This window comes from Peromyscus leucopus, chromosome 6, assembly GCF_004664715.2.
Source record: "Peromyscus leucopus breed LL Stock chromosome 6, UCI_PerLeu_2.1, whole genome shotgun sequence".
Lineage (NCBI taxonomy): Eukaryota > Metazoa > Chordata > Mammalia > Rodentia > Cricetidae > Peromyscus > Peromyscus leucopus.
The window spans coordinates 30045253-30068453 of record NC_051068.1 but is presented as its reverse complement, the minus strand read 5'-3'; the positions used below and the strand labels follow the sequence as shown (position 1 = coordinate 30068453).

At 38.8% G+C, this 23201-nt stretch overlaps 1 protein-coding gene across 1 annotated transcript in view; it reads left to right on the top strand.

The window, feature by feature from the left end:
• Positions 1-5016: 5016 nt before the first annotated feature.
• Positions 5017-23201, top strand: part of Slc7a11 (solute carrier family 7 member 11) — a 75052-nt gene continuing 56867 nt past the window's right edge. Inside the window, exons 1-3 of the mRNA XM_028873390.2 lie at positions 5017-5724; positions 9862-9988; positions 15096-15211. Of these exons, the coding sequence (XP_028729223.1) occupies positions 5448-5724; positions 9862-9988; positions 15096-15211 (520 nt within the window). The 5' untranslated portion in view covers positions 5017-5447. The remainder of the gene's footprint in view (positions 5725-9861; positions 9989-15095; positions 15212-23201) is intronic.

Genomic DNA, 23201 nt, shown 5'->3' with positions numbered 1-23201 from the left:
CCGATGATTCTTTTCCTCCTGGATAATTTTTTGACAAAGTTATCTTGTTTAATTTCATGCTTTAATTTAAAACTACGTAGATGTTGTTTCTTAGAAAAAAACCTATGTAGTTTATTCCTTTTAAATTTAATCCATTTAATTATACTAGTATATGATTTATATATTTGGATACTTATTTTAGTCATTTTTAAACTTTGCTTTTTTTCTTAACCTCTTTTATTAACTTTCTTCATTATAATTTAGAATTATTGATGTTTTTAGTATTACTTTTTATTCTTTATGGCTCAGAAGTCATGAATTTCTTTGCTTGGTTTATTCTTTTTTTTTCTTGCTCCTTCCTCCTCTTCTCCCTTCCACTCTCCTCCCTCCTTCTCCTTCTCTTTTTCTCCCCTCTTTCTCTCCCTCCACTCTTTTTTGTTTTTCTTTCATTTTCTTTCTCTCCCTCTCTCATTTCTCTGGCTCTTCTTTTCTTCCTCCCTATTCCCTTATCTTTCATTCTTTTTTCCTCATTCCTTCTTGCTCTCCTTTCTTCCCTTCCACCCTTCCTCCTCATCTCCTGTCCTCCTCATTCCCCTTCCTCCCTCCTCATCTCTTGTCCCTCTGTCTTCTCTCACTGTTTCTTTTCACTCAGTGATTTATCTTCCACTGTTAACACAGCTCAATAACCACACAATCTAAGGAAATAATGTCTCACCTCCCTTTTCCCCAAGTAAAGGCACCTTAGAAACCATTTGATCACTTTCTAGTTTACGTTATTTTGTCTTTCTTTCCAGCAAACTCTGCTTTTGTGTTATTTGTTATCAATCAGTAAGAACATGGTATTCTAAAAGGATTAAGAAATGAACAGATGGCCTTGTTTTTTATCATCCCCCAGGAGTGCTCCTTCTTGTTCCTCAGGGACAACAGTTTTTCCTCCTAGTATAATTTGTTTTCTCCTCTGTTGTTCGTCTCCAAATCTCTAAGTAATACTCTGATATAGCTGTAGTTTTCATTTTGTATGTTACAATCACCCTTTAGCATGACCAATCATGACTTAGCTCTTTCTCTTCCCCACCCTGCCCCAGAGCTCCACCTTTCCCTTCCTTTATAAACACATATGCCTACAGTACTGGGCTTAACAGCTATAAAGTGGACTCAGTGATTTCTACTCCATAGCAGACTAAGCATTTCATATCGGGAAACACCCAATCAAATAAGGATCAGAGAAAAATGATAAATATTAATTTATTGTAACTATTAAGGTGTGTAAGTTAGCAAAATAAGTACATTAAGTGATGGAACATCAGGCAGAGGGAATGATCAAGTCAGGACATGCCTTCCTTTTAGGACTATTGGTCAATGAACACAGAAGGACAGGCATTAGAAGAAGACAGTTAAGTGTAAACACTGGTGAGTTCCTATGTGTGATCATAAGCTAGAGGTAAATAAACATTTCCACTTTAGGGTCCACTCATCTCTTTTGCAATGGGCCAGCTGTAGAGATGTGAAAGCAGCTTTAGAAATAGATTAATGAGCAGCTATGGGTGTATTTCAATAAAACTTTATTTGTAAAACTCCCTACTACAAGCCATTGCAATGGTTTTGTATTCTTTCATCCTTACTGCAGTCCAGATGCTGCCAGACAAACAGCTGAAAACTGTACAGAAGCTAAGAAGGAGCTTTACCTTTTGAAAAGGTTGTAACACATGTGCACGCACACTTAAATACATAAGTGAAGAAAAAAGTACAGAGAAAAAAATGAGCATAAACCCTAAAATAATTATTACTTGGCTATTTACAGAGAAAAGAATGTTAGCTTTTGCACTACAGTAAGATGTACAAAAATCGTTGAGCTTTTCTCTCTGCTCATTGCACTCAGTTTTTATTCTTTGAAGTGTCAATAATGATTTTGTTTCAAACATAACAATTCAAAAAATGTCTCATCTATTTTATATTGAAGACTCTCCAAATTTTCACCAAGTATATAATCTCTTTCTTATGGAAGTCATTTTATATTCGAATTTTACTTTAATTATATACTTCAAATTTTAAACACATTTCCAGAACTGGAAACCACATCTGGCTAATGGCTATCACATGGTGCAACCTGTTTCTAGGAGCTCTAATGAGGAGCCTTCGAATTCATCCCCACCCTCCATGTGTGACTGATATTGGTGTGGGGTGCCAGTCAGCATTCCTAGTAAGGAACCCCCAGTAGCTGATAGGATCAATGGAAGATCTTCAGGATCCATCACCAATCCACTCTTCTTGGCAGTAAAAATATAGTTCTGTGATACAGGGACTGTAAGTCTCTCCATGGGGACCTTTGTGACCCAGCCAGAGACATGGTCGACATCCTTGTCATTACAACTGCCAACAAATAAGAAAGGGTAATTCTAATTCTCCTTAGAAATATGTCAGCTCAGCTCACATTCCAACACACTGCAACTGGAAAAGTGATTATGTGGTTGGCCACACCCAAATTATACAGCTCTATTTATACACATGGGGCCGGCATGTATATAAACATATGTAAGCATATAAGCATATTAGCATAACATGTTAACTGCCACAACACATAAGATACTTTTAGGAAACTGGGACCATTCTTGAGCATAGTAAACATTAAGTAAGTGTTCATCAACATCAACAAAAAATGCTCCAAATAACACCAAAAGCAGGAGAAAGACAATAAATTTATTTGCTTTGAATTTATTTTTATGACATATACATACTTGAAGACCAACCAAATTCTTAGATTATAAGGTTAACACTGGTGATTATAGAGCCTTGCTAACCTTAAAGGTAATTCAACACTTGCTTTGAAACCTGTATTTTTTTTTTTTTTTGTAAGTTTGTGGGTAGTTCAAAGAGATACACTAAAGCTTCAGTCTTAGTCCTGTATGAGAGAGTACTACCTTCTTGGCTATTAGTATAATTTCAGAATTTTTTCCTCCACGAACACCTATTAAAATTGCTAAGGAGGAGAATGCTATTTAAAATTGGAAGAACAGTTTTCCTCTTTTGGAATACTTCCAACATCCTGTCTGAATAGTACCCTAGTCTTACTTACTAGTCCAACCATTTATAATTTAGTCACCAAAGTGTAGCGCCCTGGCAGCTACAGGACACAGTTGCCTGGGGCTTAGTGCTTTGTTTTTAACTCTTATTTCTTCAGAATTAACATTCCCATTTGAGGAGACAAAGCTTCCTACCCCTGCTTAAGTTCATTAATCAGGAGAATTATATGAGTGGAAGTTCAGGGCAAGAGCAGGAGAAACGGAACAGAGGGGAGGGAGCCGTTGTTTCCTTTCTGAGGAATTTGGACAAGATTTAATAAGGACCATTTCCCACTTATTATTTTTTGAAATACATAACAGTTGAGGAAAAGTATTAATTTGGGGTTTATAAAATGCTGATTCGTATACCCAAAGCCAATTACACAAAATTGGGGTAGGTCATGTCAAAGGGAAATCATGTGGCCTCAGTTATTTGTGTGATGAGGCAATCATGTCCTGCACATTTTCTCAGGTAAGGACTAACAGAAAGCTTCTGACATTTCCCAGGATTCCTTGCCAATGGTTATTTCCTGTGTCTGTCACCCCCACCTCCTCCTCTCTCTCCCCTCCCCCACTTCCCTCCAGCCAGGTTATTTGCTGTCCCTGTCACCCCCTACCCCTTTCTCCCCTTCAGCCAATCTTTCTTCCATAGAGAGTTTCTGTGTGTTGTTTTTATTGAGAGATTCTAAAGCATATTTAATCATGGGTTCTGAACATAGCTTCAGGATAGTGATGGCATCAGACTCCTCATTAAATTCAAACCACAGCGACCCAGAGCCAAAGCTGATATAGTTGAGATTCCTTTTCTCTTGGTATTTATTTGGCTTTTATAAGACACTTGGTTAGAAGCAGAAAGTTTCAAGTTTAAGTATTTGCTTTTGATCTTTTCAATGTAAACATTTTAGCCCTGGTTTGCAATCTTAATGCACTTTTATATGTTTAAATTTCTTTTTAACTGACAGACAAAAAACGAAAGCTGTGTATATTATAATAGGGTGTTAGGTTTCAGTACATGTGCACAGTATGGAATGCTAAATCAGATTAAATACCTCCATGTCCTCAAAATTTCATTATTTCCTAATGTTAAAAAACATCCTTTTAGTTCTATGAAATGGACACTATACTTCTGTTACAGTCATCAATAACTTATGGCTTTGAGCTAACTAAAATTTAGTACTTGTTGATTTTACTCCATTTTAAATTATAATCATAATAGCTTATAGATCCAAAAAATACACCCTATTATTCCCTCACTTTCTCCAGCTCTTTTATTGTGAATTCCTTCTCAAGCTTTTGCTCTCTGTGTGCCTTCATGTAATTACAAGTATTGCCTAAGATTCAGTCTTTTTTAATTTGATGGAGCAACATGCAAATGAAGGAGTCCTCCACTTCAGGAAAATCACACTGTGCTGACAAGAATCAGAAAATGACTATTTTCTCCAGTCACTGTGATCTTTCAACTTCTCAAACTCAGATGGCGATCTTAAATACCAGTGTATCATAGGTCTTAAGAAATAATTGCGTCTGTTCATGTGGAGCTGTGTGCAGCCACGGCTCTAGAGTGCAGAAACTTTCTAGCTTTGTAAATATTAGATGTGACAGTGTTGCTAGGAAACACACCCGGGAAGTAAGTAGAATACAAATTATGAAGTCTAAACTTTGCTATTGCAAACAATAGTCCTAAGGCACCTTTCTATTGTCAAAACAGTTGGGCATACAACATTTTTATGCACGCGTTAAAGTTAAGAAGCAACTCTTTAAAATGAAGTAATCGTTTCCTGTTTCATTTTCCACTTTCTTTTCTCTCTGAGAGCCGAGTTGCTTAAAGTCACCACGACAAGTCTGTTGCCAGTTTACTTCTTTTGGATTGGCTAAGCCCCTCTTTAAGAGTATGCTTTGTTCAGGGAAATGCTTTGGGTCAGTTGAGCAACACACCGCTACTGTTAAAAAAAAAAAAAAAAGCTGAGTAATGTTGGCGCTTTCTCAAGCTGGAGCTTTCTCATGTGGCTGATGCAAACCTGGAGAATTTGCATCATCATTGTAGCCCAGTAAGTTGGTGTGACAGGCGGTAGCATAAATAGGAGTCCACGAGGAAGCTGAGCTGGTGTGTAATGATAGGGCAGCAGCCGCGGCTGCAGCAAACCCACTGCTCCTGGAGCCGGTGCGGGGCCACACAGGTGCTCCGAGGAATAGAGGCATAATTAGACAGCCGGGAAGGCTAAAACACACCTCTGGGGTTTCACCTGTGGACATCGGCGTGCAGAGCCACTCAGTGAAAGCAAAGAGGTAGCCGAGACTCAACAGTGATCAGTCACATCTAGAGGAACCAAAGTTGAAAGTTTTTGTTTTGTTTTGTTTTGTTTTCCCTCTGTTTTTTCTTTCACTCCCCTCCCCTGGTGTGACACTACCATGGTCAGAAAGCCAGTTGTGGCCACCATCTCCAAAGGAGGTTACCTGCAGGGCAATGTGAGCGGGAGGCTGCCCCCCATGGGGGGCCAAGAGCCACCAGGGCAGGAGAAGGTGGTTCTGAAAAAGAAGATCACTTTGCTGAGGGGGGTCTCCATCATCATCGGCACCGTCATCGGATCGGGCATCTTCATCTCCCCCAAGGGCATACTCCAGAGCACGGGCAGCGTGGGCATGTGCCTGGTTTTCTGGTCTGCCTGTGGAGTACTGTCACTTTTTGGTGAGTGCACTTCTTCTCTGGGGGTGTGGCTGTGTGGCTCTCTGGGAAAGCAAAGGGTTATTTCTGAGGAGTAAGTGAATGGCAAATGCTACAGGAAATGTTTTGAATTTTTGTTGTTGTTGTTCAGGTATGTGCACTACCCAAACACACTGTCCGCTGTTGGCTTAGGCGGAATCCTCTAAGATTCTTTCCTTCAGGCTATACTCTCCTTTCCTGCCCGAGACGGACTCTTGTATGATTTTTCTCTGGTGTGATGAGAGCAAAAACTAACTTTGATGACCCAGAAAGCCAAACAAGCCCTCTCTGCCAAGGGTTTGGGCTTTGTGCGGCATGCTTAGAGCGTTGTGGCAGCTGGCTGGCTGGCTGGCTGGAACACCTGCTAGGTGCAGCCTGCATGGCCTATTTACATGCAGAACTAGATGTTCAGAAGAGTGTCACAGACGTTTCATTAGCTTAACAAATGGGTGGCACTCTTTGCCTTTTTAATATTTTTAATTCATAGGCTTGTCCGTTCCTCATATTATGCAAAAGTCCTTGGAAAGGCAAGTGTTTGATGTGACTCAGTCTTTGTAAGTGATACAACTTTTTCCCCTTATATTTTTTTCTTAGTACCTTTAAGAAAATTTCTCAGTATGAGTTTCCAGGCTTCACTTGGGTGTTAGTCTTCACTCCTTGGATCTGTTTCCTTCATGTGTGATTTACTTGGTCTCTAGGGAAACAGATAATTTCTCCACTGAAATAATTCTTTTACTGAAGTTCATCTGACCAGAACTGGTATTACTATGGTTATTATTTTTCTCTTCAAAATTTGTTTCTTTGATTTGAGGATTAATACTGTAGAAGAAATAATTGATCCTTGATCAGCAGGACAAATCAACATAAAACTCCCCAAGTTCATTGTGAAGGTGACAAAATGGTGAAGGGTCATTTTTATTTTTATTTTTATTTGATTTATACTTTGGTCCCAAAGTAGCCCACACTTCAAAGTTGCTTTGTTACTCCGGGACCAAGTGCTAACTCTTGCTCCATTCATTCCTTCTGCTTAGGTCTTGTGGTATTTTAAATCACTGTTTGGGGAGAGTTATCTACCTAGAGAACTCAAATATCTGTTTCTAGGATGGAGGCATTTCAAACAATTTTGAAAGCAGACTTACTATAGAAAGATCTATAGAGGAATTGCTTTAAGAATCTGGAAAACTTGGTGGCATAATTTATGTGAATAGATTATGCTTGATGAAATGTTTGGTGACAGCTGTGTGCTGTCCCTTTCCAGTTCTCTTCATTCTTGGGAGTAATACAGTTATCAAAAACTCCAGCAGAATCCTTACTGTTATTAATATTAAAGTGGTGCTGGCAAATGCAGGTACAGATAAGCAAGGAGAAACTCAATTGTTGATCTTAAGTGACAGTGTACCCCCAGGCTTTCATTATCTTACAGTACTTGATATATTTAGAATAAATCAATATCTAATCAGAAAAACTACAACCAGTTTCTCAGACTTTGCATACTTCTACACAGGCAGCTCGCACTGTGTGATTTGATTTTCACATATAATCAATGGTCATTCAGATGCTGTAAAATAAATTACCTTGAATGTTGAGCTCGTTAAAGACACATTGACTTGAATGGTGAAAATATGCTTGTATATAAGTCTGTCATCCTTGATGGGAACTCAGGAACCGATGGAGAGCAGCTGAGGGAGTATAATGTGAGTTTGAGCTCTAACTTCAGAGATGTGCTCTCATATCATTTCCACTTAAATTACTGGGAGCTTTTTTGGCATAAAGTCCTCACAAATAGAAAGCAATCAAGGTATAAGGAGAAAATATTTCTTTTACTTAAAGCTCTAGAATTCAGAGAATACAAATCTAGAATGTGGACCAAGAAAGTCCCCAACTTAAGATGGTTCAGCATATGATTTTTTTTTTTTTGTCTTCCAGTGGTAGGTGATAAGAATTTGTTTTTCAATAAATTACTTGAGATATTTTAACACTTACAAAATGAACTTTTCATAGGGTGATTTTGTCTAGCTCAAAGCAAATGTGTAGGATAGTGCCTAGGCTATGTGTGGCCAATGAAGTTCCCACTGACTAGTGTTTTGAATGTTTTGGGGGACACAGTCACCCTCTGTAAGGGGAGCAGCATCTGTATTTGGTTTACAACTTTTTGAGCACTGAGGTCAACACATGGACTTTTATAGCCTGCTTTGAACTTCTTTTCATCTGGGCACACAGTTATGGAGCTTGAGACCTTTCAATGAAAATTCCATTCTCCCAGAACTCAATTTAAATCTGGGGCAAAGTGTACAGAGGTCTGGGTATTGATTCTCTCACAGTAAATTCCAAAGTGCTGAAGACTCTTTCCAATAACTAGGTTATATTGGTTGCTTTTCTGGACAACTTGCCAACATGGTGACTACTTTTTCAGAAGAAGTTTACTAGAGCTAGTTACCTTTAATTCTAAATTAATGAAATACTCCAGAAGTTCTTAAATAGGTACCTGCAAGCTCATCACTTTAGCATCTCTTGGCATTCAAGGCAGTAGAGCTGCTTGGGTTGTTCTTTGGGATGGAGTCTGGACTCTGAGAATGCATTGATTGAGGTGTGGTCTTCGAGTCTTTCCTTATTTGTTCACTCTTTAAAAAAAAATTCCCCAAGTGACTCTGAGATAATGCTCAATTTAGGGATCAGGTAAGTGACACTCAGACTTCACTAAATTTCCAAATTATCTTTATTTTGGGTGTTCTATAGGAGATGCTGCTGATCAGTGATTACTTTCCACATGTGGAACTCTTTAGGTGCTTGGGCAGAAACTATGTTACCTTTGAGTACTAAGGAATGAATTCAGAGTTTTTTTTCTTTCTTTTTTGATAAAATTAAGATTTATTTTTATTCCCTTCATAATTAACTCTGAACTAGTTGATAAATATAGTGATATCATCAATGTGGCATTTACTGTGTCAGAATCCGTGCTTCCTGTGGTACACTTTACCACCTTTATATGCACAAGTCTTTTTTGAGATTAAAATCCATTTTTTTTCACTTCAAAGGGGACGAAATTAGTATTATTTCTAAGCACAACTTAGTCTAAAATTGATTTTATTTTACATACATGACTGTACATATGGAATCTCACTGTAAAACAGTTGTTCTTTCAACTTCCTGGGTGTTCATTTTGAAAACATTCATAATAACCATTTCTGAGAAGAGAACAACCAAATCAAGATTCATTTTGCTGACAAGACATATTCTATCAATTAACTGAAGTCTCCCAAGGCATGCAGTCCCATTTTTCCCAAAGAACAGATGACCCATGTTTTGATATGCCATAGATACATGATTTATTAAAATTTATTGAATACCATAGTGATGTCAGTTTGAGTACATAACTTGTTTGAGCACGTAGTGGTGTTGTTAGTCAAAGAATAGGTCAGTGTCACTGACATCCGCCTTGTCTTTTCCCTCTGCCCTCTGGTTTCTGACCATACATTCACAACCACGTCTGTAGTTACCATTTTAAATGAAATTCCTTTCCTTACATTGATTTTCATTTCCTTTTATTTGATTTTTCTGTCTATGGGTATTTTACCTGTATGCATGCACAACATATGTGCTTGGTGCTGGAGGAGGCCAGAGGAGGGCATTGGATCACCTGGAACTAGAGACACAGACGGGTGTGAGCCACTATGTGGATGCTGAGGGTCGAGTTTGGGTCTTCTGGAAGAGCAGCCAGTGCTCTGAGCCATCTTTCCAGTCTTTGGTTTTTCTTCTTTTTCTTTCTTTCTTTCTTTCTTTCTTTCTTTCTTTCTTTCTTTCTTTCTTTCTTTCTTTCTTTCTTTCTTTCTTTCTTTCTTCCTTCCTTCCTTCCTTCCTTCCTTCCTTCCTTCCTTCCTTCCTTCCTTTCTTTCTTTCTTTCTTTTTTTTTCTTAGCATGAGGCAGGTCTCAAGTGTGAGGAAGTTAAAAGAGGAACTTGGTGGGTCTCAGTTATGAGATAATGACTGTTCTCATGAAGAAGGTCATTCTTGCCAAAAGAAGTAGCCACATGGCATGTAACCCAAACACTGCTGTATGGATTTCGTCACAAGACTGCTTGATTATGTGTCAAATTTGTGCTTTTTTGTTATAACCGTCCACAGGAGCCTTGTCCTATGCGGAATTGGGTACGAGCATAAAGAAATCTGGTGGTCATTACACATACATTCTGGAGGTCTTTGGTCCTTTACTAGCTTTTGTCCGAGTCTGGGTGGAACTGCTCATAATACGGTAAGGATGTGGAAACAATTAAGGGAGAATAAGCCTATTCATTTCATCACTTTCCAGGATAATCTTGACTATTTTTAACTAACTACAAATGTGTGTCATGTGACTTTGTAGGAAACATGATAACCCTAAGGCATAAAAAAGTTTTCTTTAAGCTCCAATTTAATTCATATATGTTTTTCTAGGAAAGGTATTTATTAGAGAGGAGGTGAAACTTCAAAATCCACCTTGATGAACTGCACTTTTGACTGACCAAACACAATTTAATGTACCAAGAATTAGAGTTTTTTTCTGATTGTTGATTATGTCATCAGGCCATTTAACTTTACTACTTGTGACTAAGAAATGTCTGTGCCAAAGAACTTAGAGTATTATCAAGTCTTGTGCTTTACAGAAAGTTTAAAAAAAAAAAAGATCAAGTTTACATACTATGAGTGATTCATTTCCTCACATTAAACAAACCAGTGATCGGTAGTTGCGAAAATCTTTTGATTGTATTGCTGTAAGACTCCCTACCCCTTCCTGATTGTCTTGGCACTGAATAGCGCCAAGTCACTGTGAACAGCAAATTTCCTTCGACTTTGTGGGGAGTCTGTGATGTCACACCTGCAGCCCGTGTCACGGGTGTTTTGTGCTAACTGCTTCACAGGATGTGACTTGCACTTTCTGATCACAGAGCTCAGTAGGAATCATCAGGGAACCTTGTTCTCCCTGTAAACATAGGACACACAGTGCTGAAATCTCAGGTGAGTTTTCATTCTGCCATGAACATAAGTGACGAAGGCGGAGCTCTCAAGTGGTCCTTAGCAGGAATGATTGTTAATAACAAACTTCAGAGTGCTGCATGCTTCATACTGGTTATGACAGTTCTTCGTGGCTCAGCCATCACTAGAATTAAAGGATGATAAAAGAGCATTTTCACTGTTTCCCTAAGATCCCCCTGTCTGGAATTGACTTCTCTATCATCTCTGTCACCTTAGTCATAGGTACTCTTCAAAGTTTATCTTTACACCTTTTTCTTTTTTCTTTGTTTTGCTTTCTTTTTTTTTAAACAGTTAATTTCTGGTTTATCCCTAGTTTGTGGCATTTATTTTCATCTCTTAATTCTTCTGAAAACAAAAGTAGCCTCTAAATCCCATTCGACCTTAAACTCGTTACTAACGAGGACTATGGGGGTCCAGCCCCTCGATAGTCCCCTCCCAGGGTCCGCGGAAGGCTCTATCAACCAGCAGAGAATCTTTAGGGTCAGTAAATCAGTCTACGCACTCAGAGTTCTTTGATCCATTCGCTTTAATTCCTCTGGCATAACATCCTTTATACACAGCTTCAGTTCTGTTCTCATGTCTAGCTCCTTTCTTGCCTGATTTCTCTCTATATTTATCTACTGTCCCCTCTATGTTCTATCTTAATTCCTTCATCTAGTTCTGTCCCTTCTAGGTTCTCATCTATCTAGTTCTTTCCCCTATCAGCTCCTCTCCTGTCTCCTTCTCTCTCATCTGGCTCTTCCTCATCTTGTTCTTCCCCATCTGGCTCTTCCTCATCTTCTATCTCGTTCCTCTAGTCCTCTCTTTTAGCTCTTCAATCTAGTTCTTCCCCATCTCAGCTCGTTCCTCTCAAGTTCTTACCCATCTCGTTCTTCCCTTCTCTTCTCTCTTCCCCGTCCTGTCCTCTGCTTTACAGTTATATATCTCCCCAAAATCACAATCCTCCCCTCCACCCAGGACACTCAGCCTGAACTTCCTCAGGCAGTGATTGTCCATTATCAGGATCAAATGGAGGGTTGATAAGAATTACAAAGAAGGGCACTAGTTGTTAATTACCATTTGTGACCCAAAGGGGAAGTGACTAATGAATCAACTAAAGGCTAAATATGGGTAATATCTAAGAAGAGGGGTCTTACGTGCACAACTATAACCTTAAATATGTTTGGTAAAGGATGTTAAAAATCTATAAGTTGCTAGGTCAATGGGAGAAAATAAAACTGTCTTCTTTTTTCCTGTGGCTCCTATCTGTTCAAGCTGTCTGCCGTTTTTCTGCAGGGTGGGGGAAAGTGTGCTCAGTCTCTAGGCAAGCTGTGTACAGCTAGATGCCTCTGGTGATAGTTAAAGGGAGATCTGGAACTGGAGGTAAGGTTTGGGAAAAGAGGAAGTAAGGCTTAATTGGCACATCCGCCAGGCCTTCTCAAAAGGTAGTCTGGATGCTTAGGTCTGTTCTAGAGAGTACAGAGGTATCTCTGATAAGGTACTTTCCTCCATCCGGTGATGGACTTGGCCAGATGCTACCAATAATGATAATTACAGGGAGGCTTGAACTGGGAGTTCTGGCTGAGCATAGCTGTTAGCACAGAAGTTTATCTAAATATTCCTAGAAGTGGTTAGGTAAGTAGTTAGAGGTCTATAAAGTTAGTAAGGCTGTAAGAAAGGAGGGCCTAAGCTAAATTGTGTAAAACTATTACTTAGTGTCCACCTGGCCTAGGCGGCGTCCTCTTGTGAATTTACTGTAAGTCAGGAGACTTGTACGTGGGCTGCTATCACTTGTTAGTCCTTGGAAGTTGGGCGCCCCCCTGGGTGGTGTCTCCTTGTGGAATTTAAGTCAGGAGACTTTCAGGTGGGCTGTTATCATTGTTAGTCTTTGGCAGTTGGGCGTCCACCTGGGTGGTGTTTCCTGTAGTCCTTGAAAGTGGCTAAGGGAGATAACTGGTTCCAGAGAAAGCCTTTCCTGAGGCTGTTCTCCAAATACCTGGAATGTGTATGTCCAGAGAGTGATCAGTCTACACTGTTAGTCCTTCTTAGGGGAAAGTCAATTGGGAAAACTATGAAGGCACACATGATTTTCATAACAGAATACAGCTGATATATAACAAGCCAAGTAACACCAAAAACTCCTTGGGATTTGGCTTCCTCTGGAGGAATTCCATGATCCCTCCAGTTAGTGACTTTGCCATAACCAGCTGAGTTCTTATGATATATTCCTGCGGCCTGCAACACGTTACCTTGTATTTTATTCAATACTTTAGCTACTATGTTGCGTTTTTCCCGATTCAAGTTTGTGAGATCAGGTCTGTTTACACCTTTATAACTTTCATACAATTTACACTGGCACCCTGTGTATCCTGGATACGAATTATTTCTTAACAAGTGTCAGAAAGTCCAAAATCACATTATTTTGAATGTAACAAACTCAGCATTGAGTTAAGAATGCTGGCCTGTCAGGCTGTTGAGCTTCCCAGTCTGATGTCCTTCGACTTCACCCCATCCTCATCCATGCGTTTGTTGTGGAACTTTATCTAATTGCCCAGTGTTGCTATTAGTGTGATCATTCCATTTGCACTGGACAGATACAGTGCCCGTTCATTAAGTATTCGTTCTGAAAATTGCTGCAAATGGTAAATTGCACGATAAAGAGATCTAAATTGGAATGAGCCACATTTCCTGCTCCGAAACAGCTGATAATCAGATGTTGCCTTAATTTTGAAAGAATTGATTCATGGTGTGTGTGTGTGTGTGTGTGTGTGTGTGTGTGTGTGTGTGTGTAGCTAAATAATTTCTAGAAGCTTTTAAATACATTTGTATTCCATTTTGTCACACTAGACTCTCACTGCTGGGGTAGTCTTTCAAACAGACCAAGTAACAAATGACATGAAGAAGAACATGGTTCCCTAAGTACATAAAGGCTTCTCTTCTATTAGTAATATGCATGATATCTAAATAGTAATAATTGTGATCTCTAATGTTAAAGTTATACTGTCAAATTAAGGCTGTATTGCCAGAAATAACCTGCAAAATGAGTTCAAACACAGTCACCCAACAGAACATGATGGGGACTTTAAAGTTAAGTTCAATAACTGATAAGTTTCCACTGTCACAGATGCTGTGCTAGCCACTGCACTGGGATAAGATTCTGATTAGCAATAGACACAGTCTTGTTCCCATAGAATTCCAAGTCAAGTGGAGAGAAAGAGTTTCAATCTGGGAATCACATTAAATAGAATAAAAACCCTACTGTGATAAGCAGTGTGGAAGGGACAGGCTTGGTGCTGTGTAAGAGGACACTTAGACAGATCTGACCCAGGCAGAGGGTTGAGGACACGTGTTTGGACCAAGATTGAATGGAAATACAAAGTACAAAAAGTAGCTACTTGATGTTGATTCCACATGTAGAGCATTCGAGCTACCCTACATGTGCTGCTCATAGGAGAAGCAAAGGTGGCTGTTTGAAAAGGTTTTGGGCAGAGGTGATTCGGATCTAGATCCCTGGGTGTTAGGTAACAAGAGAAGAGGAAGGGACGCTTGGACCTGAGCGCATGTGCAAGACCTGACCATGGCCAAAACATGTTTCAAGGAGACTGAAATGTCACGACCAGATTTCATTTTACAAATCAAAGACTTTTATAAGTGATAGAGAGAAACAGGAGCATCCCCTTTGGAGAAAAGAGAAAGGGGTCTCTAGGAGAGAAGAAAGTTACGATGTTTGTGGTGCTGACTGGAGATAGGAGACCAAGGTTGGAGACAGGTGATGGCGGTTGGTTTCTGGTAATCCAGGGATCAGGCCTGGGTGTTAGGTAACCACAAGAAGGAAGAGAAGCTGAAAGGGACTCTTACTTGAGATGTTTAGCAATTCTGTGGATTTCCTTGTGTGTGGCAACAATATGCAGTCATATTGAAGATGAAATGGAATATTTGTTTTTCCCTTTGAAGAAGTAAAGTGGGATGACTTATTGTCTGGGTTTCTGTCTTCTCAGGCTGGGATTTTGTCTTATTCTGATTCTCTCTATATAAAATTCTTCAGAAATTCAGAATATTTACTTGTCTTAGAGATTTCTTTTTACTAGAAAGTTAAGAGTCAACAATAAATATTTAGACACATTTTGGTAATGAATATTTATAAATACTAATTTTCACAAAGATTTTTAAAAATTAGCCTTTATTGGAATAGACAATAATTCATTTGGAATGTATGGAAACTTAATGAAATACAAAGTTCTAAGCATAATAAATTTCTGTGTTAGATAGATTCCGCATGTTAGATAGTAAGACCTGAAGATAAAAAAGTTTTAGTGAAACTGTTACTTATTGTTTTCTGTAGTTAACCTCAATATATTATTTCTTAGGCCTGGAGCTACTGCTGTGATATCCCTGGCATTTGGACGCTACATTCTGGAACCGTTTTTTGTTCAATGTGAAATTCCTGAACTTGCAATCAAGCTGGTAACAGCTGTGGGCATCAGTGAGTATTATAGCTATCACAGAAAATAGGAACACAATGTAACAAGGTGATTGGAGGCAAATTTTCTTTAGAATTTTTTGCATGATATCCCGCAAATTGTGTTCTCTATGCTTACAGTTTCAAATCTGTGTTGGAAACTAGAGGCAGGAACACAAGATTTGAAGTGGCCTCTGCTGTTACAATGCATGCCAACTGTGTTCTGGATCAACAGATATGGAAGCTGATCTTTTAAAGTAGAAAAATAAAAACTCCTTCCTTGGTAAAATATTAAATGGATAGTGTATCAGAAGACACTCTTAGAGATGAAGAACTATTCTGAGGAATTGTTTTTGAACTGGAAATTACCCTATGCTAGTGATATATGAAATTGTTACTAGTTAATGGTCCTGGGGTTATGTTTATATGCTGGGTATGTATGTTGTGTTTGTATTGTTTATAGTGATATATATGGCTGTCACCCTCAGTGTTATCATTTTCTCTGCATATTTTTGGCTATGATAAGAATTTTTTCACAAGATTTGATAATCAGTAGCCTTTCTCAGCTAGAAGATTTGTTTACAGGTTGCAAATCAGGAAGTTGTCCATTTTTTTTATTAATGAGCATAAAAATTGAAGAAACAGATGAAATGAAAAGAGGAACATGCACAAGATTCCATAAGCAATACAGAGCCAAATCTGATGGTCATTTCCTATAAAATTCTAGAATTTCATGGAAGAGGATAATAACTACAGATTGAATCATTGTTTTCTGAATCCTTATGATCATAGTTGACTAAGTTTAACAACCCAGAGAATGGTATTTAGGAATAACTGAATTGCATACCCAAGGAAGACTGCTTAGAGGGTTTCTCCACAGAGGCTTAATACAATGACACAATGCTAAATGCACTTTTGACAGCAGATGCCCTGAGGGCTAGTCTGTAACAAAGTGTGAGTGATTCTATGTAAAAACATCTCTGGTATGACATACATGGATTTCTCAACTAAACAGCTTAATTGTAAACACACAGTTGTCCTGTGACATCTCTGGAAAGTCAAAGAAAATGGCTGAAAAGTAGACATTTTGGAGTTCTGGGCATTCAGATGTAGTTGTCTATGACATTCTTCCCTTTATAGACACCACAGATAGGAAACCTAAGAACAATTGACCTCACTTCTCTGCACCTCAGTATGCTCATCAGATAATTACGCCAGTGGTGTGGGGGCTGTGAGGATTCTGCAGTTATGTAGAGTATTAGTGATGATGCCTGCAACTTATTAAGAATGCAGGGCAAGCGATGAATATTTATACTTCTGTGGAGAAATGTCACTGGGATTCCCCTGGGACCAGGGGCCTCCACAAGGCCACATCCCCAGCCCCTCAACAGCACTTAGGTTGCTTGTTTTTGCTCAGTAGCTATCTGTTACTGATTGACTTTATGAGAAGTCTAAGTATTTTTTTTTTAAATCTAGCAGAAGCACTTGTAGTTTGTGACCCGTTGACCATAAGTTTTACGAAGCTTCAGGTCTCAGGATCAAGGAGATTAGTGGAGTGAAACAGTCTGCCAGACAAGATGTTAGATCTGGCGCCATGAGCTCTTGTGGGGTGAATCATCTTACACAATGGTTATAATTACTATAGACCAACAACCTGGAGTTGGAACGAAGTGTCCTGGTTTCATGGTTATGTGATCTTGGTCTATTAAACTTACTTATGCTTCTGTTTTGTTGATTGATAAAATGCCTGTGAAATAACAATGCATCTTGAATGACTATAGAAATGTAAAATTATATCAGAGTTTTAAGATCTTGAAGTGTCCCTTGCACATGGAAAGTTCTTGATGATTCTGATATTGCACTAAAGGGTTAGACTAACAGCCATTTTTACATCTGCCATATATATTGTCTTCCCTGAATGAGACCAAATCACATCACAGTTGTTTAATGAAGACTGAGAAGGGAAAGAAGTTCTTTAAAATTAAAGAACTCTTTAGACTAATACTACATGTTATTAATTAAAAAGCATAATCAGAGATCTTAAAGCAAATCCTGATGTGCAGATATTTACAAGTCCACAACTTTTACCTGCTTTGACCATGAAATTACATAAACAATGATGTTATGTTTGTATTTTTATTTTTATAAGTCTGAATGACTCTGTCATTAATCTCAATTTTGCTAACTCTTTTAAAGGAGACATTCATATTTGAGGGAATTAAAAATATCAATCCCCAAAAAAAACTGTTAAAGCAATTGAAAGAAATGGTCAGTAAACTGTGTTTGGGCTCATATATTTGTAGTAGAGTTTTGTGGAGGAATGGTTGGAGAAGAGCCTGAAGGATTGATGGAACCTCTATGTTTCAGTTTACTTTTGCCATTAGCTAGAGTATTAGTTTGTAAATTCTGACAAAAATTACAGATGCTGATCAGGGAACAAGTTCCTAAACTTGGAAGTACTGAAAGAAAAACCGGAATATTCTCTTGAGTCAGTGGGAAGTCATTTAAGTCAATGGCTTAATTGGAAAAGTCAAACTGCCTTTAAGAGGAATTTAGTTTTAATGGAGCAACAGGGGGTGGAGACAGAGATAAAGAGTAATTTACCTGGGGGCAAATCTCTCAAATACTTTATTTTTCAAAGTGAATATAGGTGATGTTCTGCCTGTGACAGGGGAGGCTGTGGAGATGTAGAAAATGGAGTTTAATTGCATGAATTACTTCCCAAGTTCCTAGAGGGAAATGAGGAATTTAAATCTCTAGTTAAGTATAGAAAAAGGTCAAACTTCAAAAGAGTTTCAACTTTTGTGAAATATTAACCAACCATATGAAAAATACTAGCAGGGCAGGGGAGGGATTTATCTAAGTGCTAATTTACCCATAATTTTCAGTGTCCCACTCTGGCAAATAATAAAGATGAGACACTTGTGTTTATCCAAAAATCCTGTCCATTTTAGCAAAAAGTGTTAGGCACATTGAAGTGTAACTAGAAAATCTTGTAAGTTCACTGGCTTATGTCCCTAAGCCCGATTCTGTCATGATCAACACCCTTCTATGGAAGCTCACTGGTTCCACTTCTTTTATAGTTTGAAGGGACAGGTATGTATATTCAGTATGTAAAATATTGAGCCTATTGTTATGGTCCCTCAAGCTGGACCCTAAAGAAGCACATTCTCAAAGGGAATATTATCATTCCAACACTTTCTTCTTATGTGGCGACTTATACTCCCATCTACCCTACCGCATCTCTCCGAGTCTCATAGCCTTTGCTGGTTTACTTTACATAGATAAGAGCGGTGTGGTGCACCTTCAACCTTGTGGAAGCAACTGGGAGGAACAATGAAAATGGCATTTATGTATCATTGTGAATCATAGCTAGGGGCTGAGAGGATGGCTTCCTAGGCAAAGTGTCTGCGAAGCAAGCGAGTGTGAAGACCTGAGTTTCATCCCCAGCCTGCAAGTCCAGGGCTGAAGAATTAGACTGGACAGCCTCAGGGCTGAATCAGTGAGCTTGAAGTTCAATGCGAGATCCTATCTCAAAACTAAAGCGGAGAGCAACTGAGAAAGACGGTCACCATCTGTCTCTGGCCTCTTCATGTGTACGCACGTGCACACCTGCCCACACATGAAAACATGTACACACAGAGACAGACACAAGCAAACCACTCAACGCCGCAAATACTATCATTTCTGTTTTGCTGGCACCTTCAGATTATATTGAAAATATATGACTAGCTTATATGGGCAGTTCAATCATAGTGTGTGTCTGTGGATTTCTTTAACTCTGAAACCTAGGTATTTTTACTCCTTTTCTCCATTAGCTAAATTACAACACAATGAAGCTGACTCTTCAGTAGATGCACAGCAAGATATACATATCCTTCAGGAGGATGATACAAAAAAATGTGAGATTCAAATGTCCTGTGATCTTAAGACAAACACGAACCCTCCCAGAGAACCAAGAAAAAGAGATGTCCCACCTGTAAAGAAACTGGTTATGCCAGTGAGCTCACACACATCTTTTGAGCTATTTCCTCATTGTGTCACCTGTGAGCTGATGGTAAAGGCTTGAACTCAGGAGTTCAACTACCTGCCTTCTAATCTTATCTTAAAACGTACTGCCTATATATGAACACCAGCAAATTAAACAGAACCTGGAGTTTCACCTGTTCGTATGAAATACATGACTGATAACAGCAACCACGTCATAGAAAAGTGAGGATTAGCAAATATTATCCATGGAAATCTTTGCACCATGTCTGATATAAGATAATAGTTTACATTTTTGTGGTGCTGGCTGTGTTTATTCCCAACAGTGAGATCATAGATACAGAGTTGGCCCGCTGCCTTCTAAAGGTACTTTCTGAGATCAGTGCATCCCGGAAATGGATGCTGAGAGATAAAGGAACCCAGCAGCTGCTGCGGGAAAGAGTGGAGGCACCCACTTTATCTCATCATGTAGCATTCATATATAGCATCTGTATGTTTTATCAGTTTAGCACCAAAGACTCCAAAGCCGGAAGCCTGAAAGAATATAGCTTTAAGAGACAACCCAATAATCTGTTACCTCTCTTTTCAAAATGAAAGACAGAGGCAAATGATGGACTGTGCAGAAAGAAATATTTGCTAGTCCTTAAATCATAGCATCAGTCCCTAAGATTTCCCTAAACATTCCTTTTAAATACAACTTCTTTCAAAAATGGGTTTCTTATCTCTAGGATTTATGGATATGGCTTTTCCTGCTACATTGTAGTTTCTAAGAAACTACATCATAAATAAGTAAATAAAGCCCATGTACTGCTGAATTTTCATTTTGGTAAAAATTTGAAGTAAGCTTCTCTGCCCCCTCCCCCACATTTCCTCATGTGTGAAATTAACTGTTACTCAGAGGAGTAGAACTCAGGCCAGAGTGCTGGCTCAGACTTCTTTTATTATTACAATATGCATAGATGGTACACATTCAAGGAGCAGATATGGTTTATGTCAGAAACTCAGAACACTCCTGTTTACTGAATCCCTAGTCAGCACTGTGGGTGAAGTCGCACAGGCAGCCTTAAATCCCTCTGCATAGACACAGGAGGAAGCAGCTGCTTTAGCAGCCTGAGAACCTCTTCTGGCTGCCCCGTGGGTGACCTTGTTACTTACTAGACTCTACCTCCAGGTCATCGTGTTACACCCCCTGGAATATGGCGTAGCTACTAATGAGTGTGATATTAGATGCCCACATAAAGCTGACTTGTGAGAAAAGTTTGAGGAAAGTCAGTCTTACTAAGAATTCTTCCCTCGCCTAGGGGGAAGGAAGCAAGGGGAAAGGGTCAACTCCTGAAGGTTGTTTGTGTCTTCCATTTGTCCGGGAAGAATCTAGAAAATAGAGAATAATATTCCAGGGCCTCACGGTTGTGCCTGCTTCAATGGACGTCAAGCATTTTGAAGGCAAGAAGCCCTCTTTTCTCAAATATGCACATGGTCAGGTGTTCTTCAAAGGAGAACATTTCTTCTTGTTCAGTGTGTCCACCTCTCTAGTTCCCTCTTCCTCCTTCTTCCTTTCTCCCAGGGCCTCTTTTCTACTGTGGACCACCTGAGATAGGGCAGACACAGTGCTCCTTTCCTGCTGATTACAGCCAAGGCCAAGCTTTTTTCCACTTTCATGTCAAAGTTGGACCCCTTAAATTAAAAAAGTTACCATTCTCATGTGATAAGCCATTAATTGCACAAGAATTTGCATAGAGAAATGGATACTCATTCAATAAATTAGAGAGAAACAGAGTTGCATTTGATTATTTTCAATATGTAACATCTCTGTATGCTTTGAAGACAGAAAAATTATTTTATTTTTTATCATTCCTGATAAAATAATGCCTTTGTGCACAGACAGTGGCAATATTTATTTCTTCATATATTCGGCATCAGAGATAGACGAATTATGATGTCCCCCAGCTTAGGTCTTTCTGACCACTCACATCATTATTTCTTTGACATACTTCATTATTGCCCCACTGCACTTTCAGTGGACTCTTCTGACCCACCATCTTGGTCTTCTTTTCAATAAGACTTAACTTACTGCTTCATTTACTGATTAAAATGTCTGTCTTTACTGAGGTATATTTGGCAAATAAAGTTGTGTTATTTTAGTCTGTGTAATGTGGTGACAATCTGCATATACCATGTGAACTATTCCTAGTGAAAGCTTGTTCCTGTTTCTATCATGTCCCTCCATTACCTCTTTAGTTTTGGTTGCATGGAGGGAGCATGTACTTACAGTTATGTACATAGTTTACTCATTGACTGGGGTCGCTACAATTCTATCCTCTGCAAAATTTGTTGAAATGTTGCCGTAAACTAAATTTCAAATTTGAACATTTTTGATGTTCTGTCATCTATAGATAGTTGATATTATTTTATAACTATTTTTCAGACATCCTCTTTTCCCTGTCTCTGACTTTCTTATTGCCCCATGAGTACATCAATGACTCTGTGGGCCAGTAGCATGCCGTAAACACTTTTTCATGTGATACATGATTGATTATATATTGACTTTAGATGGCTGTCCGAAATCATTAAAAGAATGTCCATTAATTAGGCTCTGTCTGGGTATAGATTGTTTTAATTTTTTCATTAGTTATTGTATTTTGGTAATATTTCAGCAATTCTTAATTAGGGAACTGAGGTCATGATTATATTATACAAGGGATGCATGTTGACAACTTCTGACTCTACACAATTCCAATTTGAATGATTAGAATTATGTTAGTGGATTTTTTAAATTTCCTGAGAAATAATTTTATACATTTTTAAAAGTCTTTGTTAAGGGAGAATATATCTTTACAAAAAGAAAGTTTATTGATGAAAACCATACATGTCCAGAATGAAATAGCTCTTAACTGCGTTTGGATACACTATGCCTATGTTTTTGGCAAAAACAAAGTTGAAATTCAGTATGTAGAATAACCCTAGACATTCCATCAGATAGGAAGAGCCTAGAATACCACCACTAAAACTGTTCATTAACATTTTTGATAACCCAGTTCACTCATTCATTCATTTATTCATACAACAAAAATATGTTAATTATTTACCGGGGCCAGGAATAGAGCTGATTACCTTTAATGCCTGAATGAATTCTTCTGTCCTTGATGTGGATAGGGGTGGCTGCTTGGAAAACTGTCAATGGTATCATTAAGAAGAAGAAAGTCTCCTGGCTTCAGACCCATTGTTTGTCCTAAGTTGAAAAGTTCCAAGACTTTCTTATCAAATAGCCAAATATATATTGAAAGCCAACACTTGCAGGGTAGTTAAAACTCACCCCTCATTATCTGTTTGGAAAGCAGGGAGGAAGTCCAAGAACAGTACTGGGTAGGGCTGGTCCTGATGGTGAAGAGCAAGACCTCAGACACAGTACTTCTTACCCTTTCCTTAATCAAATATAGCACTATTGTGACCCACTGGATGACTTCAGGATGAAATCCAACACTATCATGACCCTCTGGATGACTTCAGGATGGAATTCAACACTATCATGACCCACTGGATATCTCCAGGATGAAATTCAGCACTATCATGACCCTCTGGATGACTTCAGGATGGAATTCAACACTATCATGATCCACTAGATATCTCCAGGATGAAATTCAGCACTATCATGACCCACTGGATGACTTCAAGATGGAATTCAACACTATCATGACCCACTGGATGTTTTCAGGGTGAAATTCAGCACTATCATGACCCACTGGATGACTTCAGGATGAAATCGAACACTATCATGGCCCTCTGGATGATTCAGGATCAAATTCAACACTATCATGACCTACTGGGTGCCTCCAGGATGAAATTCAGCACTATCATGACCCACTGGATGACTTCAGGATGGAATTCAACACTATCATAACCCGATGGATGACTTCAGAATGGAATTCAACACTATCATGACCCTCTGAAAGTCCTCAGGATGAAGATATTTTACTTTATTGTTATTGCACAGCAATGTATGTTCATTCTTACTAACATTCAAAGAGCA